The sequence below is a fragment of the Microtus oregoni genome, unplaced genomic scaffold (genome assembly GCF_018167655.1).
Source record: "Microtus oregoni isolate MIOR12 unplaced genomic scaffold, Mior012 000025F_ref0000491, whole genome shotgun sequence".
NCBI lineage: Eukaryota > Metazoa > Chordata > Mammalia > Rodentia > Cricetidae > Microtus > Microtus oregoni.
In genome coordinates this window covers 14,171,855-14,199,516 of record NW_024543084.1, presented here as the reverse complement: position 1 = coordinate 14,199,516, position 27,662 = coordinate 14,171,855, and the positions used below count along the sequence as shown (strand labels likewise).

Here is a 27,662-nt window from a genome sequence, read left to right as displayed (position 1 = left end):
TAAACCCCAGAATACGTAACACACATGTAGAATAAAAAATAAACATTCAGGTGAATACAAGTGATATGAAATTATTTAAACCTGAAGAACAAGGGTAGAGAGAACAAAGCAAACTGAGCAAGCTTACCCTATAGGGATGCCGTTCATCCTGGAAATAAGTCAGAAGATGTAAGACACAACGAAGAATGCAGGTTCTTTCTTCATAATAATAATCTGCAATCTAGGGGGCAAAACCCACAAAGTTTCAAAATCAGTATCTCACTCTTGCAAAGAGACTCAAGTTTACAACTCCTGACAACCAGATCCTCCAAAAATGTGCAAGGAGGAAAGAAACATGGCTCCGTGGGTGAAGGTCCCGATCATAAACTGACTGTATCCACATGGTGGAAGAGGAGAGCCAAGTCTCACAAGTGGTCCTCTGACCTCTGAATGCTTGCTATGAAGGCATACACAATAAATACTTTAAAATTTCTTTCATTCTATTTGTATTGTGTGCACATATGTATATATCGTATATGTACAGGTGCCTACCAAGGTCAGAGGAAAGAGGAGGGCAATGAATGTTCTAGAGCTGGAACTATAGGCATTTGTGAGTTGCCCTATGAGTTCAAGGAACCCATCTTGGGTCCTCTGGAAAAGCAGCAAATGTTCTTAACCACTGAGCCACCTTCAGGTCCTAAAAAAACATTTAAAAACCTGAACAGAAAAATCTAATGAATATCAGCAATCACAAAAATGTAAACAATTGAACTAAGCAATACCCCTCCATGGCACGATTTCTCATACTGCCAGACCCTCATATCATGACACGGAGATATATTAGTTATGAACGCTCAGCCTTTCTTATGCTTGTCCCATTAGCTCTTATAACTTAATTTAACCTTTTTCTCTTCATCTACATTTTGCCTTGAAGCTTTTTATCTTTTTCTTTCTCTATGTCCTACTTTCTTACTTCTTCCAGGCTTACTAACACTGGGCAACTCCCTCTCCTCCCTCATTCTCTTTTCTCTCTACAGCCTAGATTCTTCCTCCTACTTATTCTCTCTGCCCACCAGCCCTGCCTATCCTTCTACTGCTTAGCCAATGGCTTTTCAGTTTTATATTAGACCAATCAAGTGCCTTAGGCAAGCAAGGCAAAGAGCAGCACATCTTCTTTAGATAACTAAACAAATGCAGCATTAAAAAATGTGACACAGCTTTCCATAGTTAAAGTAATATTCTGCAACATAAACAAATATAACACATCATTACATAGTTAAAGTAATATTCTACAACACCCCTCCACTGGGGAAAAAATAAGTCATAAGTCAAGAAATAAGTCATGGGGGCTGGAGAGATGGCTCAGAGGTTAAGAGCATTGCCTGCTCTTCCAAAGGTCCTGAGTTCAATTCCCAGCAACCACATGGTGGCTCACAACCATCTGGAATGAGGTCTGGTGCCCTCTTCTGGCCTGCAGGCATACACACAGACAGAATGTTGTATACATAATAAATAAATAAATAAATAAATATGAAAAAAAAAAGAAGAAATAAGTCATGGAAGGTGGATGTGTTGGCACATGCCTTTACTATCCAGTACTGAGGAGACAGAAGTAGGTGAATCTAATTAAGTTCTATGCCAGCCTGGCCTACATAGTAAATTCCAGGCAAACCAGGAATACACAGTAAGACTAAGACCATGCCTGAAAAAAAGAAGAAAAAAAAAAAAGGAAAAGAAAAGAACGGATCTAGGATCTGTCACACAACTGTCTACCAAAGAATGAAACAGCAATTACTGCTTACCTTCAGGGTTAAGGCCTGGCTCTGCCTCTCATCTTGCAGAACAGTCTGAAGGAAAACAGAACAGTCAAGAGGCTGTCTTACAGGCAGAATTCAACTGGCAAAGAAAAAGATGCAGCACACCCTTCATGACGACCCACCTATTTCATTTCTGTAAACATTTCTACCTTATGTTTAAGTCAAGTCTAACCTAACAGATGCTCAAATCCTTTCCCTCTTCTCTGGTCTGTCTATTTCTACATAAAATTAAAGCTTAGCACCCTGGGTGCTCTCTTAGATCTCTCATTTATATTCAATTCTTTGCCATTTCAAGCACTGCAAGAATGAAGATAGGTGTCGGTTTAAACACAGATTGGGCTTTTTCCAGCCTTTAATAAAAGCCTTGCCTTGGAAATCCTGTCTCGAAAAATAAAACAAAACAAAACAAAAAAAAAAAAAAGCCTTGCCTTGGACTGGAGAGACAGTTCAGTGGTTAAGAGCACTAGTTGCTCTTCAGAGGACCTGGTTCAATTCCCAGCATGCACATGGCGGCTCACAATTGTCTGTAGTTCAGTTCCAGAGGCTCAAACACTCTCACACAGACATGAAGGCAGGCAAAACACCATACAAATAAAATAAAAATAAATCATTACAAGTCTTGCCTCAGCTGGGTAGTGGTGGCACACACCTTTAATCCCAGCACGCAGGAGGCAGAGGCAGGCAGATCTCTGTGAGTTCCAGGCCAGTCTAGTATAAAGAGGGAGTTCCAGGACTGTTTCACATAGAAACCCTTTCTTGAAAAAACGATAGATAGATAGATAGATAGATAGATAGATAGATAGATAAAGTCTGGCCTATCACCTGTGTATCTCATAATCTCTTCTGGAAAGGGCCAGGGCCCAAACTCTCCAAGAAGACAGGTGGATGGGAGCCAGGCAGAACCACAAACCTTTAGTGAGTCCCGAGTCCCCCTGTAGTCCTCCTGAAGGTAACACTGCAGTAACTGTACACTCTGCTCTTCATCAAGACCCTAAAGCACAGAAGTCTTAAGTCAGCAATGGCTACTGAAGCTTAGAATTTTTACTAACATCATTAATAATGAAGCTACAGGCACCCACACGTATCATACACTGACCCTGTACTAAAGTACACTCACCAAGAACTTGCTAACTCGTAGGCCCAGTTCCTTCAGTGGTGACGCTACGTCTTTATTAGCTTTCACTCTTTCAGCTGAACTTGAACTATAAGAAAAGCAGTAAGTTAGGTCCTCATTCACAATGACCCCCAAGGGTATAAAATAAAAACTTAGTGGCCTTCTTTTTCCTTTAGTGTCTATAAAACACACACATTCACATCTAGATTGTATAACACAGAGCTAGCTTTGCCTATGTAACAAAATCATGTAAGCCCATTATAAACTGGTCACAATGTTATTTGTTATTTGTAGCTCTATTAAGTTACATTAATTTTTTTAATTAAACATGTTGGAGGCAGGATATGTGGAAGACAGAAGTTGATATCAGATATCCTCTTCAGTAAAGTGACCAAGGTAACATCACGTGCTCTATGGGTTTAGCAGGTACACTCTGAAATGATGTAATAAGAATGGTATTTCGGGCTGGAGAGATGGCTCAGAGGTTAAAAGCACTAGCTGCACTTCCAGAGGTCCTGAGTTCAATTCCCAGAAACCACATGATGGCTCACAACCATCTGTAATGAGAGCTGGTGCTGTCTTCTGCAGGCATACATGCAGAAAACTGTATACATAATAAATAAATCTAAAAAGAACAAAGAATGGCATTTCTTTGTTTTAATATTTATTTATTAATTATGTATACACTATTCTGTCTGCGTATATTGAACTCAGAACCTTTAGGAAGGACAGGCAATGCTCTTAACCACTGAGCCATCTCTCCAGTCACCCAAAGAATGGTATTTCACCTCTGAAAAACCCTCAAGTCCGTAACGAGAAGAACATCACACAAGTGCAAGTGGAGGACATTGTATAAAATACTCCTAGTCTTCTCAAAACTGCTCAAAGTCCTGAAACCCAGGAAAAACTGAGACACAGTCACAGTTGAGCCCAAAGAAGACAAGTAAATGCTACACTTCGCCCTGGATTGGACTACAGAACAAGGAGTGGACATTCGAGAGGAAGATGTAGGCCACTGGTAGAGTACATGGGAAAAGCTCTTCAGTTCAATCCCAGAATGCAAATAAAAAAATTCAGTAAATTCTAGAGTTTACTTTTTTTAAAAAATAAAAGGTTTAGCTGGGTGTGGTGGTGTATGCCAGCACTTGTGAGGCAGAATCAAGCAGATACATTTAAGTTCAAGGGCAGTCTTATCTATATAGTGAGTTCAGGACAGCCATAATAGTGAGACCCTGTATCCAAAAAAAAAAAAAAAATTTTTTTTTACTAGATTTCAAACCCCATGTTATTGTATAAAGTCATTTCTGTCTCTTCTTTCAAAATTTTTCCTTTATTTTGCTTTATTTATATGTCTGGGTGTTTTGTCTGCATGTGTATCTGTTGCCACCTAAGGCCAGAAGAGGCATTAGATCCCCTGAAACTGGGAGCTTGCTGATACTGGGGCATAATGCTCTATGGGTGAATATATCATTTTCCCCAGGGGACAGTGGATAAGACAAGCAGTAAAAAGGGTCACGTTGAAGAGAGCAGTGGTGGTGCACATCTTTAGTCCCAGCACTCAGGAGGCAGAGACAGGCAAAGCTCCTGAGTTTGAGGCCAGCCTGGTCTACATACAGAGTGAGTCCCAGGACAGCCAGGACTACACAGAGAAATGCTGTCTTGAATGAAAAAGAAGAAAGAAAAGGACAACATGATTACTGTGAAGGAAATTACCCTTTCCTTCAACAGACAAGAAAAATGTGCTGACTCATCTACTCATATCCAAACAGCATTCACGCGCATTCACTAGCCTAGCAATTTAAAAGCACACAGGGCAGTTTCATTTATGTGCAGTCCTTGGGAAATGGCATCACCAGAAACACAGAACAGCCATACCTGGGAGGTTTGTAGTAAGAAAGCCCTTCTAATAATCGCTGCCAATATTTATTCAGTTCTGCCTCAATCTGATTCTGCAAAAGAACAAGGTAATTACACAAATGCAACCTAAATCAGATTTAAGGTCACAATACACATTGTGTTTTCCTTTGTGTCTCTTGGAAATGTTTCCACCACAGCTTAAAGCAGCAGTTCCCAAACTATAGTTCACGATCCCTTTGGGATTCAAACGACCCTTTCATAGGGGTTGCCTAAGACCACTGGAAAACATAGCTATTTACAATACGATTCATAACAGTAGCAAAATTGGTTATAATGTAGCAACAAAAATAATTTTATGATTGGGGGTCACCATAACATGAAGAACTGTGCTAAAGGGTAGCAGCATTAGAAAGGTTGAGAATCACTGATTTAAAGTATTGTAAATACAGAAATCTGTTATTTTTCTTTTTTACTAATACTGTAGCATCATTTATGGAAATCTTTATAAAGGGGCCTTCTAATGATTGCATATTTTACTAAATAACAGATCATATTTGTCATTCTTTTAAAAAGACACTCAACAAGTCTTTTTTCCTCCTTTTTAATAAAATCACTTCTTGGAACTGGAGAGTTGGCTCAGCAGTTAGAAGCATTGGCTGCTCTTCCAGAGGACCTGGGTTCAATTCCCAGCACCCACATGGCAGCTCACAATTGTTTGTAACTCCAGTTTCAGGGAATCTGATACCCTCATACAGACATACATGAAGGCAAAACACCAACGCACATAAAAATAAAGCATTCTACAAATCAAGTTTCAGGACAGCTAGGGTTGTTACACAAAGAAATCATGCATCAAAATAAATGAACAAACAACAAATAAGTAAAATCACTTTTTTGTAATGAACTTACAAATAAAAATACCATTCAACTATATTAAAGTAGCCACTCAAGGGGCAGGAGAGATAGCTATAAGAACTTACTACTGTTGCAGAAGACTAAGGTTAGATGCCAATACCCACGTGGCAACCAACAATTGTCTGTAACGCCAGTTCCAAGGTATCAAACACCATCTCCTGACCTCCTTGGACACTAGACATGCATGTTATATAAATACATATATGCAAGCAAAACACGCACATAAAATAAAGTACATCCTTTTTTAAAGGTAGCCACTCAAACATCTGCCCAATTCTAATTATTTGGTTTTTGTTTTTTTGAGACAGTCTTACTATGTAGTCTAAGCTGGTCTTAATTTGAGACCATCCCCTCAGCCTCTGGTGGGCTGGAGTAAGCAGAGTATGCACAATGCCCAGATATATAGTAGAATGCTGTCTATACCAGAGTACTCGGAGCACAAAACATTTTCTAAGATGGCCTTCTAGAGGATTCATTCTAGAAGCAGAATTATCAGATGAAGGCATAATGTAAGATCCTAAGATCAAAATATTCCTCAAAGGGTGAGAAGCTGAAGGACCACCATGAATGGCTACCTGTCGCTGATTGTATACTTGAAAACCTTTTAGAATTCAGCCTCTATGATTTGGAAGCTAACGGCAAACAGAGAAGAGAGAGCAAGAGACTGGAGGCCTGAGCAGTAGACTCTGCAGCTCTCTGGAGGCACCCCACCGACAGCATGGGCATTTTACAGAAGAGCAACGGATGTGGTACAAGCAGAGGCAGACTTAGAAAATGTCAGTAGCTACAGAAAAAGACAACTCTCCATTTTGGGTTTTTCTGTTTTTGTTTCTTATAATAAACGCTATTAAAAAAAAAAAACAAACAAACTAAAAACCCCTCAAGTCACTCACCAGTTCTCTAAGAGCTGACCTTCCAAGTAGAATTGTCCAGAGTTCTCTACTGCTCCTGAAAAATGAGAAAGCAGAGACAATTTTGTTCTTTTAAGGAAAAAAAAAAGTTAAAGGAATCTGATATTCAGTCAAACAGTGGTGGCACATGTCTTTAATCCCAGCACTCAGGAGGCAGAGTTCCGAGACAGCCAAGGCTATATAAAGAAACCCTGTCTCGGGAAAAGAAAAAAAAAAAAAAGAAAAGAAAAAAGAAATTTGATATGCAAAGTAAACTTAAAATGTAAGAACAAAGGATTTTAAAATTAATATTATCTGAAATTATTAATAGGCTTTTTGAGACAAGGTCTCATATTTCAAATTTCAAATCACAGGCAGTATATAAAAATGAGTTCCAGGATAGTCTCCAAAGCTAGGGAAACTCTGTCTCAAAAAAAAAAAAAAAAAATCCCAAACTAAAACAAAACACAAAGTATTAGAGCCATGTATGCTCTATCATTCAGGATTGTCCCATCAAAGAGGCTTAAACGCGTCCAAAAAACTATAAATCTTTCTTAACAGTTAATGCGTCTAAGGAATCCACAGCTGCCAACTCCCACACCAGCACACTGCAATCACTATAATCTTTCTGATAACAGGATAACATTCACAATTCAAAAGTGATCAGGAGATTAGATCCAGTTATTGGAACAAATGTTTCTCTTTATGCTGATAACAAACCAGCCTCAAATAATAACACAAAGACAAGGTCACTGCAGAAATTTAGTGATGTTTTCAAAGTTATCGTGTCTTTCGTCACAGCATAGTTATCTTTGGCTCACTTACTTGACAAGCCTGAATTAGCAATGTGAAAAGTCAGGGCTTTCTTTAAAACTGGCAATTGCTGTATGTCTAGCATGCATGAGTGTTATAGGGTATTTGTACTCTATGTGAAGATGTATTTTCTGTGATTAGTGCAATAAAAAGCTGAATAGCCAATAGCTAGGTAGGAGTTATAGGCTGGGTTTATGGGCAGAGAGAACTCTGGGAAGAAGAAAAGAAGAGAAGCCAGGAGCCACAGAGAGGAAACAATAGGTACGAGATAGAAGAGCGGTCCATATGATAGAATGTAGATTAATATAAATGGGTTGAGTTATAAGAGCTAGTTGAGATAAGTCTAAGCTAAAGGCCGAGCTTTCCTAATATGTTTCTGTGTCATTATTTGGAAGCTGGCTAGCAGGAAAAAGACATGCTACACATGAGGCTGTGGGTTCAGTGTTTCTCTGAAAATTCTAAATCTCGGTGGCAGGAATTGTAGCTCAATGAACGGAGTACTTGTCCAGCAATCACAAACCCTTGACTCTATCCATCCCCAGGACCACACAACCAGACCATGGGCACCATGCCTGTGATCCTAGCACTGGAGGCAGAGAGATCAAAGAGATCTAGGACATTCTCAGCCTCACAAGTTCAAGGACAGCCTGGTACAATAACCCTGTAATAGATAAAAAGAGGAGCTGGAGAGATGGTTAAGAGTATTTACAGCTTCTTCCAGAGGGCCTGAGATGGTTTACTCCCATGTCAAGCAACTCACAACTGCCTATAACTCTAAATTTGGGAGATTCGACCCTGTCTTCTGGCTTCCATGGATACCCATCACATGATGACATACATAGGCATACACATATACATGTTAATTTTTTTTTTTTTTTGGTGGGGGCAGTTCAAGTAAAGAATTCTCTGTGTATCCCTGGTTATCCTGGAACTTGCTCTGCAAACCAGGCTGACTTCGAACTCAGAGATCCACTTGCCTCTGCCTCCCAAGTGCTGGAATTAAAGACATGCACCACCACTGCCCGACTTAAGAATTTTTTTAAAATAAATAATAAATAAAATTCTCAGGCTAAGCACAATAGCAAATGTGTATAATTCCAACACTCAGCAAGCTGAGACAAGTTCAAGTCTGGCCTAGGCTACAAACTGAAACTCTACTGACGAGACAGAAGAAGGAAGGGAACAGAAGTAAAATTCTCAGTGAGATATATTGTTCTGCTTGACACTATAGAGATATAAAAATATATTGTATGTTCTAAGTATTTATAATTTCTGTTAATTATTCCTTAAGTAAAGTTAAATTAAAAATAAGTTAAAAAACAGGAAAAGAAAACAGAACAAAAGATTCTCAATTATAAAAACCATATTATAGCCGGGCGTGGTGGTACACACCTTAATCCTAGCACTTAGGAGGCAGAGGCCAGCCTGGTCTACAGAGCAAGTTTCAGGACAGGCTCCAAAGTTTACACAGAGAAACCCTATTCCAAAACACCTAGATAGATAGATAGATAGATAGATAGATAGGATAGATAGGATAGATAAAAACATATTGTATTATGATCATTTTGTTAGGTGTCAAAAATGATGTTTGGCTGGACATGCACACCTGTGATTCCAGCACTTGGAAGGAAGAGTTAGGAGAGTGAGAGCTGGACTCAAAAATAAGAATGTTTAATAAACCTTCTTCTTTATGTATTCAAACAAATGAAACAATGTTGCATTCTATCATTTTTTTTGCATGTGTGTGATTTTTATTTTTATTGACATGTATGGGTGTTTAGTCTGCATATTTATCTACCCACCATGTATATCTATGCACCATTGCATGTAATACCCATGGAGGCCAGAAACAGGTGTTGGATCCCATGGAACCGGAGTTATCAGTGTAGATACTGGTAATCAATCCCTGGTCCTCTGCAAGAGTAGCCAGTACTCTTAACCACTGAGCAATCTCTGTTGTGGGATATTTATACTCTGTGTGAAGATATATTGCTGTGATTGATAAAAAGTTGACTGGCCAATAGCTAGGCAGGAGAGTATAGATGAGACTTCCAGGCAGCAAGAGAACTCTGAGAGGAAAAATGTGAGGTCACCAGATGCAGAAGAAGGATGGATGGGCAGTATGGAGGTAAGGTAACAAGCCTTGTGGAAGAATACAGATTAAAAATACGGGTTAATTTAAGTTATAAGAACTACTTAAGGACAAGCCTAAGCTAAAACTGAGCTTTTATAATTAATTACTTGAGAGTTGGCAGCCCCGATGAGAAAGTACTACAATATTTGGCATCTAATGTGTGGTGTATCCACACAGACTGGAAGTCATGCCAGTTGGAGCTGCCACATTTTCTGCCTGGGCTTGCAGCCTCTCCAATGGCTCCTATGGCTGCTGCTTGCAAAGATTCCAAAATGTGGGCTCAGCAACTTCCCAGAGCTGGATGGTAAACACGGTTCCCACCAGTACCCACCAACCTGAGGCTTAGGCACCCACGGATCCAAAACTGCACAAGGGAGAGCCTAACTACCGCCAACAATTTAAGATTTGTCTCACACAGGCACTTAGTAAAGCCAGGTCCAGATCAGAAAACCTCTAAAAAGGTACACAGTATGCTTTAAAAGGTGCTTAGGTGCCGAAGAAAGCAAAGAAAATGAGTATTAACAGCCATAGAAAAAAAACAGTTTAAAAACAATAAAGTCTCAGGCTGAGGAGATGGCTCAGTAGTTGGAAACACTGGTTGCTCTTCCGGAGGACCCAGGTTCAAACTCCAGCACCCACATCGTGGCTCATAGCTGTCTTTTGCTCAGGTTTCATCCGGCATCCTCACACAGACATACTATATACAGGCAAAATACCAACGTGCATAAAATAAAAAAAAATAATTAAAAAATAAAGTCTTTAATACAAAAAAATTTAAAAGGCACATAAAGATGAGAAATACTTAGGGTGCCTGGATCCAGTATGGTGCTTCACTGATTTTCAATCTTTTAAATGATAATGAAAAAAACAATATCTGCTAAGAGACAATTGAATTATGGAAGGGATTGCTGAATTAAACCAGCCTATATACTTTAGGGATGTCTTAACTTTAAAATGGAAGTCAAAAAATGTGTTGTTTTAGGAGAGGTTATGCCTTTGTTTCCATAGGAAATGAAAACCTATGGATTCTTCAAAATTAATACAGATCACATCTGACAGGGGGAGACCTCCTGAGTATCTTAGCCACAGACATGAGGGAGGGAGACAGTAAAGACAGGTGATGTGCATGCTGATCCCTCACCGTGGGAACAGCTCTGAGACTGGATGAGACATGGTAAATTTTGTTGGTCAAAGTCCTCATGACTGACTATATTACAGTTTGGAGATGCAGTCCAAACAGACTTAAAGCGTTGACAGATGCCTTTTACCTACTCAAATAGAACAGAACATCATCTTTAGCTGACTTGTGCACACCACACACCCCATATTTGTGTTAATGCAGATATATGTCACCTTTAAAAGTTTGTGTGTTTTCAGAAAATAAGAACCAGAGACACTAAAAGTCAAGTAGCCCAGGTGATCCAGCCTCTAAAAATGCCTCTGCTACAATTTTTTCAAAATTCTGCATCCAGGACAACTTCAAAGCCTCACAGACTTCTCCAGCCAGGACTGCAGGTGAGCTCTCCACTGCCCCATCACACAGAGACTAAACAAAAAATAACACAGCTAGCTCTCCCAGGACATGACCATTATTTCAATTTTCTCAGGGTCCCCTAAAGATGCTGTCATTGCCAGACAACAGGAAGCAGTCTAGAGAACACGACACCTGCATTCTCAAGAGGGGGATTGGGTGGCTTTTGGTCATTTGTTGGATTATGGATGCTTGTCATTGTTTAAGGGACTTAGTTACAAGTTGTTATTGGTAATGGTCAGGAAAAAAACTAAACAAAGGAAATTAGATACAGGATCTCCTATAAGAAAAAGGGAACTGCCTGGCGGTGGTGGCGCACGCCTTTAATCCCAGCACTTGCAAGGCGGAGGCAGGTGGATCTCTGGGAGTTCAAGGCCAGCCTGGTCTACAAGAGCTATTGAAGAATCTTTGTTGAATGGTCTACACACTGCTCTTGTCTGTGAATGATGAAGATGTAGATTAGTCTGAAACTTGATGCTTCTGACAAGCCTGGAAAGCACTGTAGGAGGCAAGTTCCCCCAGGTACAACATGCCCTCCAGGTTGAAAATTTCCAGGATGGAAGGGGAGGCTCAGAAGGCACAAGAGGAAAACAAACACCACCAGGGGTCACTTGTGACCCTACCCATCAGTATAAAGGTGAGTAAACAGCTGCTGGGGTGGAGACCCTGACCAGCCACACGGCCCAAAGAACTGTCATCTGCCTGCAAGACCTAGTAAAGCTGCAGAGAGCTCCTGGGCTTCAGCTTTTCAGTTGTCACCCATGATGGGTGGACTTTCTGGTGATACAGCTGCTTTAATTTTTTGTGTTTTTGGTTTGACACAAGGTTTCTCTGTGTAGCCCTGGCTGTCCTGGAATTTCCTCTGTAGACCAGGCTGGCCTTGAACTCTAATATCTGCCTCCTCGGCCTCCCAAGTGCTTGGATTTAAGATGTGCACCACTACCGTCTGGCTTTTCAGATGATTTTGCATTATCCCTATTCCTTGTAAGTAATCCCTCACCCACACTCCTGCTAAGTAATGTCAATAAAAACTCATTTATGCCAGGCGGTGGTGGCGCACGCCTTTAATCCCAGGACTCGGGAGGCAGAGGCAGGCGGATCTCTGTGAGTTCGAGACCAGCCTGGTCTACAAGAGCTAGTTCCAGGACAGGCTCCAAAACCACAAAGAAACCCTGTCTCGAAAAACCACAAAAAAAAGAAAAAAAAACTCATTTATTCACCAAATTGGACTTTGGTGCAATCATCACTTTGGTCTGCTGTGGTTCCCTTCCCAGGATGAGTAGAGATGTATGTGGAGCCTCTTCCCAGGAAGTCTGTCACAGAACATCACATTACACAATCTGCAAAAAGGAAGTACTATAGGGAAGACAGCTAACAATAATGGACTCTGAAGGAGAATGCACACACAGAATCAGAGAAGGCACAGACACTGGCCCAGGAAGGAAGACTATCTCCCACTGGCAAGTGAAGGAATGTGCAGACACACCGGAGGAGGCTGGTACTGGCACATCCAAACTAAGGGATCAGGAAAAGAACAGCTTCTACCTATATCCTACAGAGGGGAAACTAGTCACTGAAATCAAGTATCTAGCTTCAAAGATAAGATTTTTAAAAACAGCCAGGCTGAGGTGCTCACCTTTAATCCCAGCAGTTGGGATGCAAAAGCAGGAGGATCTCTGAGTTCAAGGCCAGCCTGGTCTACAGATCCAGTTTCAGGACAGCCTCCAAATCCAAAGCTAGAGAAAAACCCTGTCTGGGGGCAGGGGGGATTTAAAAATGTACTGACTGAGCCAGGAGTTCGAGGCCAGCCTGGTCTACAAGAGCTAGTTCCAGGACAGGAACCAAAAAGCTACAGAGAAACCCTGTCTCGAAAAATCAAAAAAAAAAAAAAAAAAGTACTGACTGGGCTGGCAAAGTACAGCTCGTGCTGCAAAAGCCTTGTGACCTGTGCTCAACCCCTAGACCCCACAGTGGAAGAGAACTGACTCACAAAAATGTCTCCTACACCTACACACACACACACACAAAGAAGTTTGCTTTTTTTTTTTTTAAATACATTGATGAGCCAACAAGACGGCTCAGTAGGTAAATGTGCCTATCACTAAACCTGATGAATTGAATCCCCAAAACCCTCCCGCATGGTGAAAGGAAGAAACTGATTCTGACAAGTTGTCCCCTGACCTCCACATGCACTCCTTAGCAAACAGACACCCACACGTATACAATAAACAAATAAATGTAAAAATAAGCAAACATATAGGCCATTAATCTAAAGTTCAAGGAGACAACACAGAATTTCATTTCTAAGAGGCAGAGGACCAGCAGGTGGCTCAGTGGGCAAAAACACTTGCCACACAAGCCTGGAGACCTGACTTTGTCAACCCTGGAATTCACATTAAGATGGAAGGAGAGAACCAACTTTCCAGAGTTGTCCTTTGACCTGCACACACACACCATAGCACACACACTATAATAAAATAGTAAATAACAACAGAAGAAATGGCTCAGTTAAGAGCAATTACTGCTCTTGCAGAGGACCTGGATTTAGTTTCCAACAACCACATAAAGCAAATCACAACTTGTTGAGATAATCTGATAATCTTTTTGTACATTGTATAAAGATGTGTATTTGTCCTTCCTCACCTGCCTAAGGCACGTTATGATCAGTTTAATAAAAAGCTAAATAGCTAGGCAGGAGAGGATAGGTGGAACTTCTGGAGAGAAATAGGAAGAACTGGCAGTGCAGGTGAATTGCCAGTCAGATGTGGAGGAAGTCAGACATACTGTACTGAGGAGAGGTAACAAGCCACATGGCAGAATGTAGATTAATATAAATCGGTTAAGTTTTAAGAGCTAGTTGGGAACAAGCCTAAGATAAAGCCAAGCTTTCATAATTAATAAAAAGCCTCAGGCGCACACCTTTAATCCCAGCACTTGGGAGGCAGAGGCAGGCAGATCTCTGTGAGTTGGAGACCAGCCTGGTCTACAAGAGCTAGTTCCAGTACAGGCTCCAAAGCTACAAAGAAACCCTGTCTCAAAAACCCAAAATAAATAAATAAATAAATAAATAAATAAATAAATAAATAAATAAATATTAAAAAAAGCCAAGCTGGAGAGCTGGCCCAGAGGTTAAGAGCACTGACTAACTATTCTTCCAGAGGTCCTGAGTTCAATTCCCAGCAACCACATGGTGGCTCACTAACATCTATAATGAGATCTGGTGCCCTCTTCTGGTCTGTAGACACACATGCAGACAGAACATTATATACATAATAAATAAATAAATAAATAAATAAATCTTTTAAAAAAATTTAAAAAGCCTCCATATCACTATTCAGGAGCTGGCAGTCCAAAAACAGTCCAGAGTTATATTTGGCACAACAACTGCCTGGAACTCCAGTTCTAGATGAATCAATGCCTTCTTCAGCCTCTGTGGACTATCACACCTGGTGCACAAAAACTTAGGCTGCACTTGGCTGCTCTTAGAGAACCCAGGTTAAATTCCCAGCACCATAAAGTGACTCACAACTCTTTGTAATTCCAATTCCAGGGCACTACACAGAGTGATGCACAGACAAACATGTAGGCAAATGCTCGTAGAAACAATAAATAAAATGCCCAAGAAAAAAAGGTTTAAAGAAAACTTTTGGATGAAACACAAAGAATAATGAGAGTCCAACTGGAGAACGCTGAGCCAGTCAAGTTACTCTAATGAAAACAGTCCCTTTGAGAAAGTTACACTGTACATAGAAAGAAATGCAGCTGCGTCTACCTGACTCCAAAGGAGCTGCACAGTTCTCTTGTAAGCTAGGAATGAGCTTAGCAGCAATAGCTTTTAACTTTAAAAAAAAAAAAAGTATTTATAGTGTTCTGCCTGCATGCATGCCTGTACGTCAGAGGGGGGCACCAGATCTCATTATAGATGGCTGTGAGTCACCATGTGGTTACTGGGAATTGAACCCAGGACCTCTGGAAGAGCAGTCAGCACTCTTAATCTCTGCGCCATCTCTTGAGCCCCAGCTTTTAACTTTTTTGAGAGAGTTTTACTGTTTAGCTCTAGCCCGCCTTTGCTGGGATTAAATGTGCATCACCACACTGGGCCCAGCAATAGTAGTAGTGACGGCTTTTCAAACAGTGGCTTGCTTTACTTTCGTCACACACTTGCACCGCTCAGACTTCCACAAACACAAGAGACTCAAAACGCCAATATTCAAACCAACTTTCTGCCGAATTCTGAGCGACTGTCATAAGCTCCTGAGTGGTTGCCCAGGGCCACGTTCTCCGCACACACCTGCAGCTGCAGCAGCAGAAAGGCTGAGGCAGGCGGGTTACAGTGCCAGACCAGGTCTAGGTCACACACAGAACACAGGCTGCACTCACTTCAGTAAGCCTCTAAAAGAACAGCATAGCACTGAGATGGCTCCATAAGGCACCTCCAGTGCAAACGACTCAGATCCCCAGCACCATATGAAAACCAGACAGGGGTGAGAGCCCAGTAATCCTAATGCTCACAAGGAAACCGGGGAAGCCGAGTCTAAGATGGCTTGCTAGACAAGCTGAAGCAGCAGGCTCCAGATCCAGGAGACTCTGCCTCGGTAAAACAGATCTAAGAAAGACACCCAACAGCATCCACAGGCACACACCTGCACACACAAAAGATTCAAAGATTCCCACTTGGAAAAGCCGGAGCTTAAAATGGAAAGGTGACTTCTAAGGTCAACTCCAAAACAATATGCAGAAGGAACAGAAGGGACGTTTCCCTGAGCCAGATTCAGGCTTTCAAAGAGAGACCACTATTCCCAACGGCTAGGGAGAGTGCTTTCCAAAGCTAAAAGTTACTCTCCTAACACCACTAGGCGTCCCCAGGCTGTGGCTCGGTAGCAGAGTGCTTGCCTAGCATTCCTGAGGCCCTGGGTGTGATCTCCTAGAACCCCAAAATAAAAATAAATACCCTAGGATCAGTCAAAGTCCGTCCTCAAGGAAGGGTTTGGTATGTTCCTCAACATGCTGAAAGTCTGTCCGCAAGCCAAAATTTTCCTTTCCTTTAGAAAAAAATCATTTTTTCCAAGTTTCATACAAATATATACCCATAGCTGTGGCTACAAGGGCTAGGACGAAACAGCAGAGGGAAGAAAAGGAAAATGGCCCTCCCAAGGATCGCATCTTCTCCACAGGACTCTGCAAAGGAAATCTTACCACTGGAAGGCCAAGAGGCTGATGGAGAAAAGACAATGTGGGAGACGTTTACATGGGTGTCTATGTGTTTAAGAGTTCCTCGGAAACAAGACCAAATAAAGCTAGCAGAGTCAGTTGCAGGTGAGAACTTTGTTTAAGTTTTAGGAGTGGGTTGTCTCGTCTACAATGTGGAAGATGTACCGAGCACAGAGGCCTGGTTATGGTTTTAGTCTGATAGCCTTGCATCCGAATCCTCCTGAGGATTATCACAAGGGGCAGACGGGGAACTACCTTTTGAATCGGACTTCTGTGTCGTGTGTAACAGGAGGCGCCTGTCGCCTACTTGTGAGGGATGAATGAGATAAGGCATGCAAGGCACTTTCCCAGGATCTGGCGCTAGTAAGCGCTCTTTAAAGAAAGACAAGCAAGGCTCGTAATTCACGTCCGTAATTTCCGCACTAAGAAGGCAAAGGCAAGAGGATAGGAGTTCAAGCCTACCCGTGGTACAAGAGACCTAGCCTCAAAACAAAACAAGCACTCCTAAGTGAGAACCGTGAGCTTGTTTGCTAACAATTCATCTTGTGTCCGAAGGCTGGCACAGCACCCGGAATCGCTTGGAAGATAAAGGCATGTCTGCTGATTTAATCAATACCAGCATCAGCCAAAAATAAAAGAAGGCGGGAACTAAGGATGCCCGCGGGAAGAACCCGCGGCGTGGGCAAGGCACACCCGAGGCGGGGCTGGGCGCGGGGACACTACGGCGGGGCCCGGGAGTGGGGGTGTCTTCCAGGCGACCCCGAGATGTCCAGCAGTGCTACGGGGAGCGTGGTGGAGGAAGCGCGGGAGCGTGGGGAGACATGAGGCATAGAAATCGCGGAAAGGGAAGGGAGAGCGATCGGCCCGCTCCAGAAGAGTCTTCAGCCCCGCGAGAGGGAACGGTTTGGACCTAACTGCCGCCCCGGCGGGTGTCCGTCCACCCAGCCTGGGCTCGTTTCCTCCACTGCCGCCGAATCCCGTTCCCAACTCCCGCCCTGCGCCCAACCGGCACCGCACGGCCACCCCCGCCGCCGCCGCGCCCCACTCCTCACCTCACACACGGCCCACCGGCGGCAGCCGCCATCTTCGCGCGCTCGTCCCAGCCCCGCCCCCATACGCCAGGCCCACGTGACCGCGCACCGTCCGACGAGGGGCGGTGCTTTCCGTCACGTGACGGCGGGACGGGCCCAGGATGGGGCTGTCAAGATGGCGCTGCCCATGGCTGAGTGGTGTCCGCGGTGGAGGCGGTGGAACCCGTGAGAGGTGAAGAGTGCAAACGTCTGCTACACCGTAGGTTGGAAGCGGTGGAGGGTGACTGGGCGCCGGCTCCCAGGCCTCACAGTGGCCCGTAGTGGAGCACCCTTTTGGAAGCTGGAGAAGGTTGCTGGCTGGGTGAAGTTGCTGCCCTCTGCTTGCCTGCTTGAGGGCCTCAGAGGCCAAGGCGTCCCTAGTCACCAAGCTTCCCCCAAGAGCCCCAGACCTAGAGACATGACCCGACAGTGCCCTCCCCCAGTCCCGGAGACTAGGTTTCCGCTGAGCTGGTCGGTCCTGGCGGAGGCTGCAGTGGTGTTCGCAGTGGTGCTGAGCATCCACGCTGTGGTGTGGGACCGATACTCATGGTGCGCCGTGGCCCTCGCAGTGCAGGCCTTCTACGTCCAGTACAAGTGGGACCGGCTGCTCCAGCAGGGGAATGCCGTTTTCCAGTTCCGAATGTCCGCGAACAGTGGCTTACTGCCGGCCTCCATGGTCATGCCCTTGTTTGGGCTGGTCATGAAGGAGCGCTGCCAAACTGCGGGGAACCCGTACTTCGAGCGTTTCGGCATTGTGGTTGCAGCCACTGGCATGGCAGTGGCCCTCTTCTCCTCTGTGTTGGCCCTGGGCATCACTCGCCCTGTGCCCACCAATACTTGTGCCATCTCGGGTTTGGCCGGAGGCATTATCATTTATATTATGAAGCACTCCCTCAGTGTGGGCGAGGTGATCGAGGTCCTGGAAGTCCTGCTGATATTTGTTTATCTCAACATGATCCTGCTGTACCTGCTGCCCCGGTGCTTCACTCCTGGAGAGGCACTGCTGGTACTGGGTGCCATTAGCTTCGTCCTCAACCAACTCATCAAGCGCTCTCTGACTGAAAGCCAAGGGGACCCAGTGGACTTCTTCCTGTTGGTGGTGGTGGTAGGGATGGTGCTCATGGGTGTCTTCTTCAGCACCCTCTTTGTCTTCATGGACTCAGGCACTTGGGCCTCTTCCATCTTCTTCCACCTCATGACCTGTGTGCTGGGCCTTGGTGTGGTTCTGCCCTGGCTGCACTGGCTCATTCGTAGGAACCCTCTGCTCTGGCTTCTTCAGTTCCTCTTCTACACAGAAACTCGCATCTACCTCCTAGCGTATTGGTCTTTGCTGGCCACCATGGCCTGCCTGGTGGTGCTGTACCAGAATGCCAAGCGATCATCTTCTGAGTCCAAGAAGCACAGGGCTCCTACCATTACCAGAAAGTATTTTCACTTCATTGTGGTAGCCACTTACATCCCAGGGATCGTCTTTGACCGGCCACTGCTGTATGTGGCTGCCACTATATGTCTGGCAGTCTTCATCTTCCTGGAGTATGTGCGCTATTTCCGAATCAAGCCCTTGGGTCAAACTCTGCGGAGCCTTCTGTCCCTCTTCCTGGATGAACGAGACAGTGGACCCCTTATCCTAACACACATCTATCTGCTTCTGGGCATGTCTCTTCCCATTTGGCTGATTCCCAGGCCCTGTGCACAAAAGGACAGCCTGGGAGGAGCAAGAGCCCTGGTCCCCTATGCTGGAGTCCTGGCTGTGGGTGTGGGTGATACTGTGGCCTCCATATTTGGCAGCACCATGGGAGAAATCCGCTGGCCTGGGACTAAGAAAACATTCGAGGGGACTATGACGTCTATATTTGCACAGATCATCTCTGTAGCTCTGATCTTAATCTTTGACAGTGGAGTAGACCTGAACTACAGTTATGCTTGGATTTTGGGGTCCATCAGTGCCGTGTCCCTCCTGGAAGCGTACACTACTCAGATAGACAATCTCCTTTTGCCTCTCTACCTACTGATCTTGCTGATGGCCTAGTGGTGGTAGCAGCTGGGATGGTGGAAACAGGGAGAAACAATGAATGGTCCTCACGGCAGCTAGCCACTTGAATGCCAAGAACCTAAGGGTGAAAAGCAGATTTGGTTTTTGTTTTTGTTTTTCAATTAATTCAGACTTAAAATAAACAAGCAAAGCTCTCTTGGTTTTATTTTGCTGATAATTAGAATGCAAAAAGGCTTAAAGGCATACACCCATTCAGGGAAGTTGAATATGCTGCAAAGCCCCCATCTTGTAGTCTGGGGAGGGCATTGTTGGAGTGGACCCTGAAGGCAGCAGAACAGAAAGCCTAATGCTTAGGTGTCAGGTGTCCAACACATCTGGTCAGAATTCTTGGCCATTCAGCCCTAGGTAAGTCTGAGCCTCAATTCTTCTACCTGTAAGATGGGAATAATGGATACTGTTCTCTACTAAGAAGAGGTATATGAGGTATCCAAAGTATTCTGTCTGGGGGCCAGCAAGATGGCTCAGAGGGTAAAGGTACTTGCAACACAAGGCTGAGGACGTGAGATCAGTCCCTAGAACCCACATAAAGGTGAAAGGGGAGCACTGCTTCCCCAGAGTTGCCCTCTGACCTCCACATGTGTGCTGGCCCATGCATGCCTCCACGGATGTCACATACTTTTAAAATATTCAGCCTGTGACCCACCTATGACCAGAAATCAGTTAGGGAAGTGTCACTATTGCCCAAGAGTAAACTTGCCTCAGAAAAAAAACCAGGCAAGATAGGAGGAAGATAGGTTGTACTTGGAAGCAGGAGTGACCTTTAATCTCCTGGCTTCACTCAGAGGAAAACCCAAGAGCAAAGAGCTGAATACGCAGTGTCTCCTGCTTGGACTAGGAAGAACCGAAGAGAGCCATAGCCAACTTGTGTGCATAGAAAGGCTGACGAAAGGTCCCACCCTGCCTCTGCTGCCTAGAGGAGAGGAACTGATATCTAGAAGGATGAACCCAACAATCCTTACACTCCAGACCTGTCCAAACCTGGATCCATCTCTTCTGGTGCAGAGTCCAGATCCACAGAGGCTGGGAAGTCTCTGCAGAATTCCTAACAGTTCCTCTGTAGGTATGGGTGCAGGCTGTCTCATTCCATACCTGACTCTCCATGTTTCCCAGGGTTTGCACAGAGCCTGACCCTGTGGCAAGAACTTGGTAGACACTGACTAAAATGGGCAGTTGCCATCAGAAGATAACAGCAGGATTCTCAAGGCCTTCCCCCAGCGTGGCAAGAGGAGGGAGACAAGGCCAGAACCTAGAAATGGGACTCCAGCAAGCTGAAGTCTCTTCCTGGGAATCACAGCCAAGCCCTTTCCCTTAGAGCACTGGGCCATTCCTCTGAAGCCAATGGGAAGTACTAGCCCTATCTTCATTCTCTCTCTTCTGTGTCAAAGGAGGTGGCCCAAAGTTGGAGAAAGGGCACCAGCCTGCTCACCAACTCCCTGGCTGGCCTTGCAAGCATTCTGCTGGGCTTTCCAGTTGGTAGAGGACTAGACCCAGCTACCAATGTGGCTGCCAAGGCCACGATGAATCGATGAATGAATGAGAATATAGGACTGTGCTGAGCCTCTCAAATAGCGAGAGAGAGAGAGGAGAGAGGGAGGGAGGGAGGCAAGTTTACAATCCTGGTGTTCAGGAGTAGAAGCTGGAGGATCACAAGTTTAAGGTTATTTTGAGCTACAAAATAAGGTCAGGGTTGGCTTGGGCTACGTGAAAAGCTGTCTCAATATTATATAGAGGATAGAGTCTTACATAGCTTTTGCTGGCCTGGAATTTGCTAATAAGCTAGCCTCCAACTCCTGCCTGCTGTGCCTCCCCTCTAGGATCAAAGGCATGCACCATGATACCCTGCTCAAAATACTCCTCATAAAAGGTGTTAAGCTAGCTCAGTGGATAAAAGTACTGGTCCCATGTTAGAGCTGGAGAGATGGCTTAGCTGCTAAGACAGTTGCCAGAACCCAGCTGGCAGCAAACAATACCCTGAAATACCCAGTTCCAGGGGGATTGACACCCTCTTCTAGACACTGAGCACATATGTGATGCACAGGCATGCATGCAGGCAAAAACACTTATCCAAAAGAAAAAAAGAAAAGAAGTCTTCAAGCCAGATGGTGGTGTTGCATGCCTTTAAATTTAGAACTCAGGAGGTAGAGGCCGGTAGATCTCTGAGCTTGAGGTCTACAGAGTGAGCTCCAGGACAACCAAGGGTACACAAACCATCACAAAAAAAACAACAAAAAAAAAAAAACAACAAACCTGTGACACTGGGGATGGAGCCCAGGGCCTTGTGTAAGTATTCTACAGCTGAGCTCAAAAGGAAATTTTTTCGCTTTAAAAAAGGGAGGCAGGGGTTAGTAGTTGCAGCAGCTAACTCCTCTCAGTCCTCTCCATCTCCAGTATTTGGCCAGTCTTCAGCTAAGCAAGATCAGGATCTAGTAGTTGTTCTAGAAGGTGCTGCTAAGCATACGCACAAGAGCGGCCCTGGGAGGCCCTCACTGACCTCTTTTTTACACAGGAATGAAAAGGCCCCGAGAGAGAAAGGACCTGGCCCTAGACTGGAGAACAAGCTGACCTCAGACACACAACCATCAAGACTGGGTTCTTAGCCCCAGGGTTCTTTCTCCTTCCCAGCAGAGTACAAAGGGTTGGAGGTTAAATGCTCAGGTCTGGAGGGGACGGGAGAGCTAAGCATTTGTGTGACTTGTGCAGGTCATTTGCCCTTTTCTGGTCATGTCCTAGGTCCCTAAACACAGATAACACTTTTCTCTCCTTGTAAGGACTTGAGAAGAAGCCTGTGCACAGTGAGTTGCTGCTGTGTGACCACTCCAGGCAGGGCGGAGTGCCTTGATGGCTTTCTGTAGGGCTGCTGGTCAGAGAAAGACAGATGGAAAAGCTGTGTTCAAAGGCATTTGTCGGGGCTGGAAAGATGGCTGCTCTTGCAGACCGTGACAGCATCAGCCATCTGCAACTCCAGTTCTAGGGGATCCAACACCTCTTCTGGCTCTCACAGGCGCTCCAGACATATATACACACAGAACACTCATACACATGAAACATTTGTGAAGTCATTTTACTCAGTGCTTTACCAAAGAGAACACTGAACTCAACCAGAATCATTCCACTTCAGAAGGCTGGGTTAGGACAGAAAGGTGACAGAGACAAAATTTTGGAGGAAGTCCTGCATCCAGCCTGGGTTGCTGCCCTTTTGCTTCTGCTTCTTGGCTCCCTATCTGCTGGACCAAGGGTCATAGACGTCATCAGAAAGAAAGCCCACACAGGAAGATGTACCCTTGGGTTGCAGCCCCAGAGGTCCTGGTGTTGACAGCTTCACTCTGGGGAGAACCAGGTCCTGCCAGGGCCTTTAGACGTAGAGTGGTGGGAAGGGCAACTCAGTCGTGGGCTGGAGCCTGCAGAGAATGCAAGAGGTAGCCTTAAGGGACCACTGTGTCTAGCCTTAAGGGTCCTCTCGGGAGGGTTTCTGAGTCACTTACCAACTCTGCCACCTACCAGTTCTCTGGGCTCCAGACAGTGCCAGCTGCAGCCTCCATGAGGTGGAAAGTATATGCTTGGCGCGAGTGGTTGGAGAGGTTCTGCTCACTCTTGTGCACCACTTCTCCGTGGATCAGGACCAGACCCCCTTGGGGTACCATCCAGTTACCAGCAATCAGCAGCAGCCCCACAGCACAGCCCTCCTCCATCAAAGGGTGAAGTGCCCCCACCCTTTCTGTTCGCATCTACAGAAGCTCAGGCTCTCACGCCTGCTACAAGATGAGGTTCCCCTGGGATTGAGTCTTCTCCTCCACTGTGACCTGCCTCCCCAGGCCGGGCATGGTAGCTGACGCCTTTAAACCCAGTACTTAGGGGCAGAGTCAGGAGGGTCTCAATGAATTTGAGGCCAGCCTGGGCTACAAAGCCTTGCTTTTTCAGGATAGCCAAAAACAGAGAAAGCCTGTCTCGAAGAGACAATAATAATAAGGGCCCTCCCTTCCCTGAGTGGGGAATCAGTCAGCGGGGACCTGGTGACAGTGACTTGGAACCCAGTGCTCCCTTTCCATCAGGAAAAGCAGACAGTCCCTGGCAACACACACTGAGTGTTTGTGTGCCTCAGATTCCCTGTAAACATCCTGCACACACTGCCTTCCACCTGGGAGAACAGAGGCTCAGAGATTTAATCGTCTACCCCAAGAAATGGCCCCTGGACAGTCTGAGTTTTAGCCTGACCTCGAAGGCCTGCTGGAAGCACACTGCTTGCTGACATCCAAGCCGGGTACCAGCACCCCACCTCCCATTCTGCAATTTCATAGCCCTTGGGTGGCAGGCACCAATGAGTCTTTTGGATGCCAAGGGAGGGACAAACACAGACCTCTCGGCATGGCCATCTGGCTCTCTGCTCAGCAACCCACCTACCTCTCCGTACTGGCAAAGGCACAAAGAGATTGTTATCCCAGGCTGGCTCTGATCCAAGGAAGCTGGTGCCCGCAGGGGCTCTAATCATTCTTCTTGACACCCCTCCTGTGAACCAACATGGAGCCTTGAGTCTATGCTCATATGTCCCTCTCCCTGGGGGTAGGCTGGGCAGGGATAGATCCTCACTGGTATGGGAGCCAGGGATGAACCAGAGGCAGCCGTTCTCCAGCAAGGCGTCTTCCATGGCAATCCACACACCCAGCACGCGGCCCAGGGGCTCCGTGTACAGAAAGGTAGCATCTTGGTGAGGGGACACTGTAATAGACCCACCTGGGGGTGAGGTACAAGGCCCTTGGCCAGGGCCCACCTCACCTTGGCCAGGTTCTCATTCCATAATCTTCCCAGGGCCAACCTATCTATCACCGGTGAAGAGTCTCACTACTGCCTGGCCTACAAGCTCTGGGAAAAAGATTACAGCCCTGAAAGTTTCTATCTCTTCAACTCTAGAGTGGTTCCAACCACAGCCTGCCTCAAAGGTCTGCTAAAGGCTTCTTTAAGACAACCTATTAAAATTGCCTGGTATGGGAGAGACAGCTAGAGAGATGGCTCTGTGGTTAAGAGCACTGACTTCTTCCAGGGCTCCTGTAGCTCAATTCCCAGCAACCACATGGTGGCTCACAACCATCTGTAATGAGATCCAATACCTTCTTCTGGCCTGCAGACATACATGCAGACAGGGCACCATATACATAAAACATATAAACCTTTTAAAACATTGCTTCACAAGGCCCAACCTCGTAATGCTAAGAAGTAGGTGTTGTTTAATCCCAGCCACATCACTGAAGCCATCTTTCTTGACCAGGGGCAAACAGATTCGAATCACCAAGTGGCCTGCCAGTAGCATAAGCTAGACATATAAGCCGAGCAAGGCACTGACCATGCATGACCAAGCCACTACATTTCTTTGTTGTGTTCATTTTTTGACTGGGCCTAGCTATGTAGCCTGGTACTCTCAGTCCTCCTGTCTCCAGTACAGGATAGCATCCATATTTGCATACAAGGCAAGTGTTCTCCCACTGACCTGTAGTCCTAGCCTTGTTTTTTTGTTTTAGTTTTTGCTTTTTGAGACAGGGTTTCTCTGTGTAACAGCCCTAGCTGTTCTAGAATTAACTCTAGATTATTCTGGCCTCAAACTCACACTGCCTTCCCTCCCAAATACTAGGATTAAAGGTATACACCACCACCGCCCGGCTCCCAGCCCTCTTTTTCTTTCTGCTTCTGAGACAGGATCTCAGTAAATTCCTGAGACTCAGTCCTCCAGAGCAGCAGGGATTACAGGGCTGTGTCCCAGCGCTAGTTTCTTGTTTTACTAGTCAGGAGACACAACTCCAGCCCATTTGCATCCCCATGTTGGTGTCAGGCACACCCAGGATGGAGAAGCCACTGGACAGAGGAGCTTAGTATCCAGCTTCAAGTAACGGGGTGCCAGACTCACCTTCATTCCTGGGTCACTGTGCATTCTAAGCACCCAACTTTGAGAGGCCCTTTAAAAACCCCAATGTTATCCAGAGGAGTGTATCCAATCATGGGGGCTTCAAAGTCTTTGAGGGGAAAAAAATGTCGATGTAACTGGATGTTCAGGACTTGGGCAGGGCAGGTACAGGGAGAGGAGGGGCTATGTGAAGGAGGAGGCTGTCCACAAGGAGTCAGCCCAGGTCTCAGGCAAGAAGGAAAGCTGCCCGTGAGCAGGTCTGCAGCAGTCTGCCTGGGTAGCCAGTAGAGGTGAAAAGAACAGCACTGACTCACCATGGAGTCCCTGAACTGCATGAGTTGGGAGCAGGGTTATAAAAAACACAGATTTGTAGCCGGGCAGTGGTGGCGCACGCCTTTAATCCCAGCACTCGGGAGGCAGAGGCAGGTGGATCTCTGTGAGTTCGAGGCCAGCCTGGTCTACAAGAGCTAGTTCCAGGACAGGAACCAAAAGCTACGGAGAAACCCTGTCTCGAAAAATAAAAATTAAAAAAAAAAAACACAGATTTGTGAGCTGGAGAGCTAGTTCAGTGGTTAAGAGACTGGCTGCCCTTCCAGAGGACCCAGGTTCAATCCCCAGCACCCACATGACAGCTCACAACTGTCTGAAAGTCCAGTGAGGACACCCTCACACAGACAAACATACAAAAATAAATAATAAAAAAGAAAGCCAGCTTCTTAAGCCAGGCATCGTGGTACCTGCCTTTAATCCCAGCACTGCAGAGGCAGACGAGGGGGATCTCTTTGAGTCTACAGAGTTAGCTCTAGGACAGCCAGGGCTACTCGAACAAAAATAAACAAAAACTGGCGTGGACTGCACGGTGAGCACTGCTGCTTGACCAAGTTCCGACATTTTGACACTGCAGACCACGCTGCTCCGGCACCTTTTAACTGTCATTTGTAATGATTCTCACTGTTATGCCTTTCCCTCTGGGAAATTCTGTGCAGGCTTTGGTAAAGGATGAAAATGTATAAAACAGCAGCTTCTTTAAATAAAATAATAAAATAATTCGGCACTGGAGAGATGGCTCAGCAGTTAAGAGCACTGGCTGCTCTTCCAGAGGTCCTGAGTTCAATTACCAGCAACCATATGGTGGCTCACAACCATCTGTAATGAGATCTGGTGCCCTCTTCCGGACTGCAGGCAGAACACTGTATATATAATAAATAAACCTTTAAAAATCCTTTAAGGGGGGGCTGGAGAGATGGCTCAGAGGTTGAGAGCATTGCCTGCTCATCCAAAGGTCCTGAGTTCAATTCCCAGCAACCACGTGGTGGCTCACAACCATCTGTAATGGGGTCTGGTGCCCTCTTCTGGCCTGCAGGCATACACACAGACAGAATATTGTATACATAATAAATAAATAAATATAAAAAAAATCCTTTAAGGGGCTGGAGAGGTGGCTCAGAGGTTAAGAGCACTGACTGCTCTTCCAGAGGTCCTGAGTTCAATTCCCAGCAACCACATGGTGGCTCACAGTCATCTATAATGAGATCTGGTGCCCTCTTCTGGCATGTAAACATACATGGAAAGAATGTTGTATATATAATAAATAAATAAATAAATCTTTTTTAAAAAAATCATTTAAGAAATAAATAAATAAAATAATTCTTTGGAAAGAAATCCCTGCCACCTCGGAACCAGGAATCCCATTGTGCCCTCCTAATCACGACGAGAACAGGAAAGTTAGAGATTTGCTAGACAGGCCTGATCCCAAGATGAAATGCCTACAATTCAGATCCAGAGCCTGAGGTCATTAAGGGAAAGAGTTCAGTTAATAAGCATATAATAGGATAGGAGCCCAACGTCAGGACCTTCCCTTTGGGGAATGGTATGTGGGAACAGGCCTGGAGTAAGACTAAGACATTTAGAAAACAGCCCAGTGCTTATCTCCTTGAGGAATGGAATTGCTCTTAAAGTATAGTCTCTGGTCCCTGGAAGTCCTTTTCCGAGGTCACACACTTGGATAAGGTCCTCCATTCCCTTGGGGCCTTGAGGAGAGTTCCCACTCCCTAAAGCAGTCTTTCTCTGGCAAGAGGAACTGGTAGTCTTCGGTTAACTAGTGACTGGTGCCTATTATCAAAGTCAATGCTGCTGGATTCCTCAAACCCTGATCTCAAACCACAGCCCGGCTCACAGGCCCCTTTCTCCCATTTAATCCTATGTGCAACTAGAGTATAAAAGGTGTACTCTTAAAACAAACACTGCAGAATCTACTTCTCCTCCTTCTCTCCCACCTCCTCTTTGGGACCTGAACCCCTGACAAAGCTAGTCTTTGGCAAATAAAATAAAATCTCAGAGAGAATGACCAAGGGTTCTCTTCTCAAGGGCTCTAGAGATCCCTTCCAG

At 45.2% G+C, this 27,662-nt stretch overlaps 3 protein-coding genes and 1 long non-coding RNA gene across 5 annotated transcripts in view; 2 read left to right on the top strand and 2 right to left on the bottom strand.

The window, feature by feature from the left end:
* Nup188 (nucleoporin 188) overlaps window positions 1–17,365 on the bottom strand; it is a 54,151-nt gene extending 36,786 nt beyond the window's left edge. Inside the window, exons 1-7 of the mRNA XM_041675070.1 lie at window positions 17,314–17,365; window positions 6,576–6,630; window positions 4,786–4,859; window positions 2,914–2,998; window positions 2,707–2,787; window positions 1,782–1,826; window positions 128–220 (exon numbers count right to left, since the gene is read on the bottom strand). Coding sequence (XP_041531004.1) covers window positions 128–220; window positions 1,782–1,826; window positions 2,707–2,787; window positions 2,914–2,998; window positions 4,786–4,859; window positions 6,576–6,630; window positions 17,314–17,345 — 465 coding nt within the window. The 5' untranslated portion in view covers window positions 17,346–17,365. The remainder of the gene's footprint in view (window positions 1–127; window positions 221–1,781; window positions 1,827–2,706; window positions 2,788–2,913; window positions 2,999–4,785; window positions 4,860–6,575; window positions 6,631–17,313) is intronic.
* Window positions 17,366–17,447: 82 nt separating this feature from the next.
* Window positions 17,448–27,662, top strand: part of LOC121462587 — a 19,182-nt gene continuing 8,967 nt past the window's right edge. The window contains exon 1 of the long non-coding RNA XR_005976343.1: window positions 17,448–17,551. This is a non-coding gene — a long non-coding RNA (uncharacterized LOC121462587). The remainder of the gene's footprint in view (window positions 17,552–27,662) is intronic.
* On the top strand, window positions 17,449–19,518 carry Dolk (dolichol kinase). Its single transcript, XM_041674219.1, has one exon. It carries the CDS (start codon window positions 17,750–17,752, stop codon window positions 19,358–19,360), a length of 1,611 nt encoding a protein of 536 aa, XP_041530153.1. The 5' UTR covers window positions 17,449–17,749; the 3' UTR covers window positions 19,361–19,518.
* Phyhd1 (phytanoyl-CoA dioxygenase domain containing 1) overlaps window positions 22,429–27,662 on the bottom strand; it is a 23,183-nt gene continuing 17,949 nt past the window's right edge. For both annotated transcript variants that reach the window (XM_041674226.1, XM_041674225.1), the window contains 4 exons: window positions 23,969–24,097; window positions 23,783–23,887; window positions 22,883–23,012; window positions 22,429–22,782 (listed from right to left, as the gene is read on the bottom strand). In XM_041674226.1, coding sequence (XP_041530160.1) covers window positions 22,737–22,782; window positions 22,883–23,012; window positions 23,783–23,887; window positions 23,969–24,097 — 410 coding nt within the window. In that variant the 3' untranslated portion in view covers window positions 22,429–22,736. The remainder of the gene's footprint in view (window positions 22,783–22,882; window positions 23,013–23,782; window positions 23,888–23,968; window positions 24,098–27,662) is intronic.

Excerpts from the sequence above, each read along its gene's own strand:
- Dolk (XM_041674219.1), top strand. The coding sequence starts at position 17,750 with ATGACCCGACAGTGCCCTCCCCCAGTCCCGGAGACTAGGTTTCCGCTG.